The sequence below is a fragment of the Nansenia antarctica genome (assembly GCF_963989245.1).
Source record: "Nansenia antarctica genome assembly, chromosome: 20".
NCBI lineage: Eukaryota > Metazoa > Chordata > Actinopteri > Argentiniformes > Microstomatidae > Nansenia > Nansenia antarctica.
Genome location: NC_137693.1, coordinates 21,906,465 through 21,916,464, shown reverse-complemented (window position 1 = coordinate 21,916,464; position 10,000 = coordinate 21,906,465). Strand labels below are relative to the sequence as shown.

Sequence of the window (10,000 nt, the reverse complement as noted above, 5' to 3'; positions counted from 1 at the left end):
TGTCTCTGTCTCTAGGCGGTGTGTATAGAGAATTCCTGCATGGTGCGAGGCGGTAAGGAGGGCAGCAATGGAGCGATGCATGTCATGAGGTCGCTCATCAAGCCAGCACAGTCCACCATCTACGAGATCCTCATGGTCGACGGACGCTTCAAGTAAGAACATGAGCTATACAGTACACACATACACTACTGTTTTGTCTTGTTTTGTTTTGTTTTTGTTTGTTTGAATCACTGTTTGAACCTGTTTGAATCTGTTCCTTGTTTTAAAATGATGCTTTGTAAGGTGTCCTTGAGTGCTTTGAAAGGCGCCCATAAATAAAATGCATTATTATTATTCATATTATTATTACTACGCATACATCAAGCAATCATGTCAGTGGGATCATTTGTACAATATTATTACTTCCCATGCAGGGACTGATTCAGATTTGATATATGACATATTTCGGAACATTTGATGAAAATGCATGTTTTTTCCGACATGGTGGAGATTGTAATAATAATAATAATAATAACTTTCATTTCTATAGCGCCTTTCAAAAAACCCAAGGACGCTTTACAATTCTAAAGGGAAATGATCAGACAGACAAAACAGAAAACAAACAAAGCAAAACTGAAACATTGACTAGGGGCCAAAGGCCTTGGTGAACAGATGGGATTTAAGGGCTGATTTGAAGGTCCAGGGTGGGGGCGTTGCGGATCACTGTGGGGAGGGAGTTCCAGAGAGTAGGTGCGGCCACGCTGAAGGCTCTGGATGTTCAGGGACTGACTGGCGTCATGTGTGTTTCTGTAGCGTCTTCCTGTCCCTGATGGAGAGCGCTGGTCTGACAGAGCTGCTGAAACAGGAGGGGTCCTACACGGTGTTCGCTCCGACAGACGACGCCTTCGAGGGCCTCAGTGAACAGGACATCGCCCTGCTCACAAGTCAGTGTTACAGTAGTCTTCTCTTCCCCCATCAATGTCTCTCCTTCAGCCTTCGCCCAACCCTCCCCTCTTTACTCGAGTCACTGATTTGAAAACATAGAAACAACTCTAACTATTAGCAGATGCCATCGACTATTGAGATCTCTCTAGAGCATAACCCGTGGTTTCCTTGTGAAAACCAATGTCTCTCACAGCCTTCGCCCAACCATCCCCTCTTTACTCGCTTCACTGATTTGAAAACATAGAAACGACTAGAACTATTAGCAGATGCCAGTTCTTCTACCAAATCAATGAAGATGAAGAAGACGATGGAATGGCAAAGAAGCCACCTTAGACTATTGAGATCTCTCCAGAGTGTAACCCCATGGTTTCCTTGTGATGTCATCACCAGGCGACGTGAACGCCCTGAGGACTCTCCTGCTGTACCACTTCAGTAACGGTGTGTTCATCAACGGGGGACTGGAGGGCGGAGTCACCAACCTGCTCAAAACCTTCCAGGGCAACAACCTCAGAGTGCTGTCCGTGAGTACAGTAACACCATTACTGACCACCGTAGACAGTACAACTCTATGTCGTGACGTTAGAATTATTATTAAGGTCCTATCTCCATTTTTGTCAAAATTGAGTTTTTTACATAATCTGATCCATTAGGTGTTTATTAATGCCTGTGTGGTGTTATTTTTAAAATGTTTACATTTTTTAGTTAGTAATTAATAAAAATACAAAGGTTCCATCTCACAAAACATAATGGAATGTAAAAACGTTGACGCTCAATATCTCTGAACTACCCTAAACGGAGATAGAACCTTCTCATTCTAAACGGAGATAGAACCTTATCATTCTAAGTTCAAGATGTGTTATGTGACGTATCTATCCTTCCTTATGTCTCTTAACTATAGATATGTTTGTTGATTCATTCATTCGGATCCCCATAGCAACAGTTAGGTTCGGTAGGTTCGGATTAGCACAACAAACGTCAATGTCTTGGTCCTCGGTCAAGCCCTTGTATCCAGAGAGATGTCTGTAATGAGAGGTTTCCGTAATGTGTGTACCCCAGAGGCTGATGAAGGAAGCAGTTTATATAATGACCTACTCCAATTGCACCATTAACCATTTTACAGTACATTTTACATTATAACCACGATATATCACTCCCATTTGGCTTTAGACGTATTAAATGTGAACGCCGGCTCAAGTACATCTATTTAAAAAAGACTCGTATTCCTGTATATGACAACTGCACACAAGGCTACTGTGTATGACTGTGTTGTCCTCGGGGTTTGTACGCTTATCTTTCATTCCCCTCATCACTCCCCACTCTCTCATTTAGACAACAGCCTAATCCCTTCCATTAAAGTTTTTGCTAATCTGTTTCTTCAAAGCCAGATATCTCCCTGAAGCCATCTACCCTCCTTTTTTAAACTCCACCGACCATTCTCTACCTTGTCACTCACTCTTCCTCTCTCTCTCCTCTAAACTCCTCTATACTACTCTGACTTTTACCCACTCTCCTTTTTTTTCTCTCCCCCTATCAACCCTCAGCTGCTCACCCTCTCCCTATCTCCCTCCTCCCAGTATCTCAGAGGACTTCAGACAATGACTTTGTTTTGGGAAGTCTGAACTTCCTTAATGGACAAAGGAAGGCTTGGCTGAGATTGTAGGAACTGATAAAGACAGGAAACAAGCTATCTGTGTTGCAGAGGCAACAGAGGCGGCGACAGGGAGAGGAATGAGGGTTAGAAAGACTGGGACACAGAGAGAGAAGAGTAGTGGTGGTCTAGTGGATAGTGAGTTGGACTTGGGATCGGAAGGTTGTGAGTTCAAATCCCGCCTGAAGCCACACCACTACTAGTGTGCCCTTGGGTAAGGCACTTAGCCCTCAGTTACTCCAGGGGGAATGTCCCTGTAATTCGTAATTGTAAGTCGCTTTGGATAAAAGCGTCTGCTAAATGGCAAAATTAAAAAATTTAATTAAGAACAAAGAATGAGTGATCATTTCAGAGAGAAAGGCTGAGATGGAGGCATGCAGTTGTTGGACTGACAGACAGAGCTAGACTGGGGAGAAAGTAAAGGGAGAAGGTGTCTCAAATGTGTGAGTTAAGTGAGACAGAGAGCAGGAGGGAATCTTCTGTCCACCCCCAGTGACCTCCAATGGGACATTTAAATTACAGGAAAGTAGTTTCCCTGGGGTGGATTTTCCAGACCTTACCTCCAACAATGTAACTTGCCATCTGGAATCACTATCTACAGTATGTAGATCCCCACTTCGGCCCCTTTCTCAAGCTTAAACCTGCTAACAAAGTGTTTCAATTAACATCAGGGAGTCATTATCGTCATTTCTTCCACTGTTGTCGTACCCTGTAATTATTTCCAAGTGCTGCGATCATCGTTAATAACCATTGGGATGCCGTTCCACACTCCCAAGTAAAGAACTCGATCCAGGCGAACTCAGGGCAATTGCAAATGGCAGTCATTGTAACATAGTACAATTAGTTCATAACACAAGTCATAAGAATGCTTTTACTTCTGCTATTACCGCTTTCAGGCGAACAACTCCATCCATGTGAACTCGGTGGACGTGCCAGACTACGACCTGATGGCCACTAACGGAGTGATCCACGTGGTGAAGAACGTGCTGTACCCCGGAGGTGAGGACAGTGCTTTCAGAGCCACGCATGCGTGTTTATTGTTTATTGTTTATTGTTTACACAAGGTGTATGTACTTATGTTTTTTAGATTTTTTATTTAGCCTTTATTTGAATGAATGAATGAATGGTCTTTATTGTCATTGATATAGTACAGGTACCAAACAACGAAATTTGGGAGGGGGGGCTCCCAATTTAACCAGGTCGGTCCCATTGAGACACACAATGATCTCTTTTCCGAGGGAAGCCTGGCCAAGACAGCAGCTTAAAACATTGAGTTTCGACAAGTTAAAACAAACAATGCGGAATTACACAATAAAACAACACCAAGTCAAAAACAACAAAATAGACAAAATACAATCTGGTCAGAGCAATAGAGTAAAATAATGGGACTTTCATATAAAGCAGGTGCAAGAACGATATGAGGCTGATTCCAAGTTACTCACAAGGTTTTTAAAAGTTCCAAGAGAAATGAGTTCCTTCAGGTTCAGAGTGCTCTGTAATGAATTCCAGGCAGAGGGTGCAAAGTGCATGAAGGAGTGCTTGCCGAATTCAGTGCGAACTTTGGGGACATTTAGCAGATAACAATCGTTGGAAGTGGAACGTAAGGAGTAAGAACTCTGGGTTCTTGAAATATAACCACATAAATATGTGTGTATGCATGTGCCGTCTGCAGACCTCCCCGTGGGCCGCGAGGACCTGCTGCTTCTGCTGAAGAGACTCATCAAGTACATCAACATCAAGGTAGAGCCACGGTCCTGTGACACTTCCATATGTAGATCCTGTCATAAAGCTCCTTCGATCATCGTTATGCCCATGTGTGCGTTTTCTTTCATTCTCCAACCTCCACCCATTGCTGTCATGTTTTGTTTGCGTTTTCTAGTTTGTTTCTGGATTTTCCTACATGGAGATCCCACTCACCTTCATCAGTAAGTTCTTCATCTTCATCTTCACTCTTGTGATGGTTTTTAAAACATGGATGTCACCTAAAGTTAAATGCTTTAAATTTATTTTTTCTTTTGCAGAGAGAACAATCACCACCACAACCATTCATCATCATAATATTATTGAAACAGGTAATAATATCATATTGTATGAATTTACAAACAGTACATTGTGGTTAGCTCAGATCAAAGTAGAGGAGAAGGGTAAGCTATTTCACCTATTTGATGTTGGCTTATGTAACCATATGCATACACATTATAGAGACCTTTATGTTCTTATTAAATATTGAAGCAATATCCGATTTCTAAAATTAATCTACTGTAATTCAATCTGAAGGCACGCATGATAGGGTATGATATCCCTTGGCGGTATCTCTCAAAAGCATATTTGGACATTCCTTATTGCTACTCTGACAAGCCACTGGGGTAGGTTAGCTTCTCTTCCTATCGTCAAAGTCTCTCGACATCCCTTAATCAGGTCCCTTAATGATGAGGTAATTGGGCTGTCAAGAGACGGGGGGAGTCCTGGACAGGGGTCCTGGACAGTATTTGGACAGTATCTGCTCTCTTGCGTCTCAGCCCAGTTCTCTTGAAGGAGCCTGTGAGTGAGTGTGCCTGTCTGGATTGCGTAACGTGGGGAGAGATAAAGCTCTGTTGGTTTTGAGGTAATTAGGGACGTTATGAGGACATGAGAGGGTCTGCTTCTTGTTAGCAGAGACGGGGTGTTGCTGCCAGAGGTTTTATATCAAGTTCAACCAGGTTCAGTCTAGTGTGGGGTACTAGAGGGTAGGAAGGCTGGGTTCCCATGCCAGCTTGAGCTCATCTGTGGGTTGTTCTCTTTATTAATGAATGACGAACTGTGTTTTCATACGTGCGCCAAACGCATGGCAATACACACACACACACACACACACTGTGTAATGTGTAATTGGCGTAGTCCCCATCTGCCCTCCCAGCATCTTTACATGGTCCTATTAGTAACTCATTAGTGTCTCCCTAGCTGGGTTTATTGCCTACCTTACCATCTGTGTGGTTAATGGATTACACCAGAACATAGCTCTGCATAGCTGGCACTGAGATTGAAAGGGAAAGTTCACTTTTTTACAACTTAAAGTCCCAACTTAAAGTATGTACAGTGCCCTGTGTAAGTAATGAGGCAGTGACGCATTTTTCTTCTTTTGGCAACGAGTTTTGGAATTTTGGAATCAAACAACGAACAGCTTTTATTTTATATTCATTTGGTATTTGTGTCCATATTGGTTCAATACGCTTTATGCATAGTCCCACTATTTTAGGGTACCCAAAAGTAATGGGACAATTGACTTGACAGGTGTTTCTGGTAAGTCAGGTGTGTTCCGTCACATCGTTGTGCAGGTATAAGAGAGTTGTCAATGTGTAGTATTTTTTTTGTGATCAATTTTTTATTTTGATTTTATGTACAAACACACAAAGGACAATGACAAAACAATTACCAAAATACACATCATTTCATACCTGCATACATTCCCCCTACCCACCCTCCCACGTCAATGTGTAGTATTGATGCTAGGCCTTGGATTTGCTTTTGGAGTTTGCTATTGATGTCTGTCAACATGAGAACCAAAGAGTCAAGGAAGCTATTATGAGGCTGAAACATAGCCAGAACTTAGGTTAGGCGAAGTTGAGAGGGATGGAGAGTCTAATCACATCTGACAGCTTTCATGTGTTCACAACTGAAATAAATGCTGTCACTCATAATGATGTATGCCTCTGCACAGAATGTGAAGAGGTATAAAAAAAATGGAGACAGTAACAGTAATACAGACTTTTAAGTTTAGTCCATGACTGTTGTTATTGCTGAAGAGTACTATCAATCTGCAAGCTTATTGGGATTTATTATGTCACCTCTTGGACCAAAGATAAGACATCATATATGCCATTTAGCTGACGCTTTTATGCGAAGCGAGTTACGTTGCAGTGAATGCATAAATATCTGTATATATGGTCCCAGCGGGAACCGAACCCACAACCTAAGCGTTGTTAGCGCCATGCTCTACCAACTGAGCCACAGACCAAAGAGTCAAGGAAGCTATCATTAGGCTGAAACATAGCCAGAACTTAGGTTGCGAAGTTGAGAGGGATGGAGAGTCTAAAGACATCCATCTGGGTCAGTGTATAGAAATAGGATATACGTGTATATTAAGATGGGGGTAATGTTTAACAATACAGTTTTCAGTTACAATATACAGATCTTCAAACGTTTTTATGCTCTCCCCAGTGCCTCAAGTGACCAAGGTAACAAGGGTTATCGATTCTGGACCTACCATCACCAAGGTTACAAGGGTTATCAATGCCGAACCTACCATCACCAAGGTTACAAGGGTTATCGATGCCGAACCTACCATCACCAAGGTTACAAGGGTTATCGATGCCGAACCTACCATCACCAAGGTTACAAGAGTGGTTCAAGGAGAGCCAACCATCACCAAGGTTACAAGAGTGGTTCAAGGAGAGCCAACCATCACCAAGGTTACAAGAGTGGTTCAAGCCGAGCCAACCATCACCAAGGTTACAAGAGTGGTTCAAGGAGAGCCAACCATCACCAAGGTTACAAGAGTGGTTCAAGGAGATCCATCCATCACTAAGGTGACCAGAGTGATCGCAGCAGATCCTATTCAAACTACGCATGTCATTGAGGGCGACATCACCGAGGTTACCAGGGTCATCGGATCGGAGTCTTCCATGTCTGAGGTCGTCCGTGCAGGTGAACCCACGTTCACCAAGGTTACCAGAGTCATTGAAGGAGTACCTTCCATCACCAAGGTCACAAGAGTTATTGAAAGTAAGTTCCAGAAACCTTTGTCGGATGTTTAGGTTACAACAGTTGTTTGGCCACAACATAAACTACAATGGTCTGCTGAAATACTTGAAAATGAAAATATAAAACATTAAAAGATCAACGAATCGTCTCTCTCTCGTCCCCATAGCCCACAGTCATACCTCTTCTGATGGAGAGCTGGACACAGACGGAGACTTAAAGAAGATTCTGGAAGAAGGTCAGTAAAATGCAGTTGCATGCATGAACACAGTATATACTGTACTGCATCTTGCATTGGAAGCATTTTACTGTAGTCTGTATCCATCCATATGTTTTCTATGGATGTTATTGACAAATGCATCAATGCCTAAAAGTTGGTCATAGCTGTGGAACATGTTAATCTTAGTTGGATTTCCATTTCACTCACTTTCATTGATACTCTACACGACAATGAAGTTGAGAACAGCAATGAATGTTCACAGCCTATGAAAACGTATAACATTGATGCATTTTCAGAAGCACTTGAATTGGTGTTGGTGACTCTTTCAATAAATCAGTCAGTCATTAATTAGTTAATGATTGATTGATTTGAACTTGATGTTTGGCTACTTTGAGGGCACTGTACTGTACACATCCTTCACTTGACTTGTATCACCACCCCGCGCCCCCCCCACACCCCCTCACAAAGGGGTGTGAGGGGTTGCCTGATAATAATAATAATCATAATCATAATCATAATAGCTTAGATTTATATAGCGCCTTTCTCAAATCCAAGGACGCTTAACCCAAGGACGTCATTACCATGTTATCCCATCAGAAGTTATAATGGAATTCAGCCAGCACACTCATAAAATAGTTATTGTTGAAACAAGACAATATTTTAATCTACAAAGGTTTTCCTCAGGTCACACCTGATGTCTCATCACCGCAGTATACTATTCTGTAGGCCCTATTCTATTATTCCACAGCGTTTCCCCTCTGTCCAGCCGCTCACAAAATATGATGTGCATTTAAATCAAAACATGTTTGGGTCCCATTAGAGGTAACCAAGGTTAAGAAGTTTCTGGAAAGTGAGGTACACATTCTCCAGGAGGAGGAGATCAAGCGAATCATAGAGGGAGGTTAGTTGGAGAAAAACACTTGACTTCAAGCCTGAGAGAAGAATGGCATGAGCACGTCCAGTATGCCATACGTTGCCTCTGGCAACCGAAATGGCCGCCTCTTCCCCCGTGTACCAAGCATCCCATAATATGAACAGCTGATACTGTTCCCGTCTCAGCTTTCTTGAGGACTGAATATGTAGCCGACAAAATTGTAACAGATTATGGACAAATCCAGAGAAGACATTTTGAAAACAAAGGCTATTATTCTAGACCTCAAAATAGAAAAACTTGCAGCCAATATCATTCATCCATCTGGAACATAATTCAAGATAATATAATTAATTAATAATGAACATATTATGTTTGGGGCTTAACCCTGACCACATAGAGGGAAAGAACCCTGACCACACTAGGAAAAGTGAAGGCCAATTATGGATGATATTCTCTGCACTGCTGGTTGTGAGATGACATGCATGAGTTTGACACCAGGATTAAATATAGCCAATGATATGTAATGACAGATTCACCCAAGCTGAATGATTGTAGTTAATAAAGAAATCAGTCTGTGGAACTCATTGAGACCTGCAAATATGTTCCAGAAGTGATTGCAAAAATGAAAATGATTGCAAAATTCTAACTTCAGAAGCAATTTGTAATCCTAATCGAAATCCATAAATTATCTTGCAAGGGTGTATCTGCCAAAATGATTGCAAACCACAGCCCATGCTGTTTTCAACATTCCTTCTATGAAGGCCATATGTATAATTCATTACAGTACAGTATTCAGTACAGTACTATGACAGAGTAATAATACAGTATAAGCATAGTTATAGCCTTATAATCACATCATGTACAGTTACGTGAATACAGTTTGATAATTGCTGGTCACTTTTTCCTCATTGTCTGCTCTCAGTAAAGTTAACATGTATGCACATTTCATCATGACACAATACAAAGTTATTTATTATAATAATTATTATAATGATATGTTATTCTTTATTCTTCAAATGATTGAACAAATAGTTGCATAGACCACTTTATAATAGTATTGTATTGTATATATTATGCCACTATATTCTTATAGCACTTATAATGCTGTATGATCTTAGAGAAAAGTGACCAGCAATAATGAATGTTGACTGCATTATTACTCTATCATAGTGCATTATGAGTACATGTACAGTATAATGCATTATTCATAATGAGCTTCATAGAAAGTGTTACCAAATGTTATTTTCTCTTCAAAATGTATTTACAGTATGTCAACCTTATTTTCATGACACAAAGTTAACACTCACCAATCACGTTTATGAGCCAATATTTATGAGCAAAAGATTCCGAATAAACAATAGAAGACAGATATTGTGTTATACAACATTAGTACCACCGCAACACGTATTCCTGCTGATCGTTGTAATGTTGGGTGAGAATCAGAACCTATAATTCCTAATAACACTTACTCATAATTGGGTTCCCTGACATGTTTTACACAGAGCACTCTCTATTACCAGCACTCATTCTGTTAGGCCATGTCTTGGATAACCTCCATGTAAAACAGTACAAACATCTATCCTGGTTGATACTGTTT

At 41.1% G+C, this 10,000-nt stretch overlaps 1 protein-coding gene across 2 annotated transcripts in view; it reads left to right on the top strand.

Annotated features, from left to right (window-relative positions):
- Window positions 1-10,000, top strand: part of LOC308174595 (periostin-like) — a 27,623-nt gene that overhangs the window by 14,676 nt on the left and 2,947 nt on the right. For both annotated transcript variants that reach the window (XM_080549695.1, XM_080549694.1), the window contains exons 11-19: window positions 16-152; window positions 793-923; window positions 1,315-1,445; window positions 3,469-3,571; window positions 4,245-4,312; window positions 4,452-4,497; window positions 4,594-4,644; window positions 6,770-7,333; window positions 7,479-7,547. In XM_080549695.1, coding sequence (XP_080405821.1) covers window positions 16-152; window positions 793-923; window positions 1,315-1,445; window positions 3,469-3,571; window positions 4,245-4,312; window positions 4,452-4,497; window positions 4,594-4,644; window positions 6,770-7,333; window positions 7,479-7,547 — 1,300 coding nt within the window. The remainder of the gene's footprint in view (window positions 1-15; window positions 153-792; window positions 924-1,314; window positions 1,446-3,468; window positions 3,572-4,244; window positions 4,313-4,451; window positions 4,498-4,593; window positions 4,645-6,769; window positions 7,334-7,478; window positions 7,548-10,000) is intronic.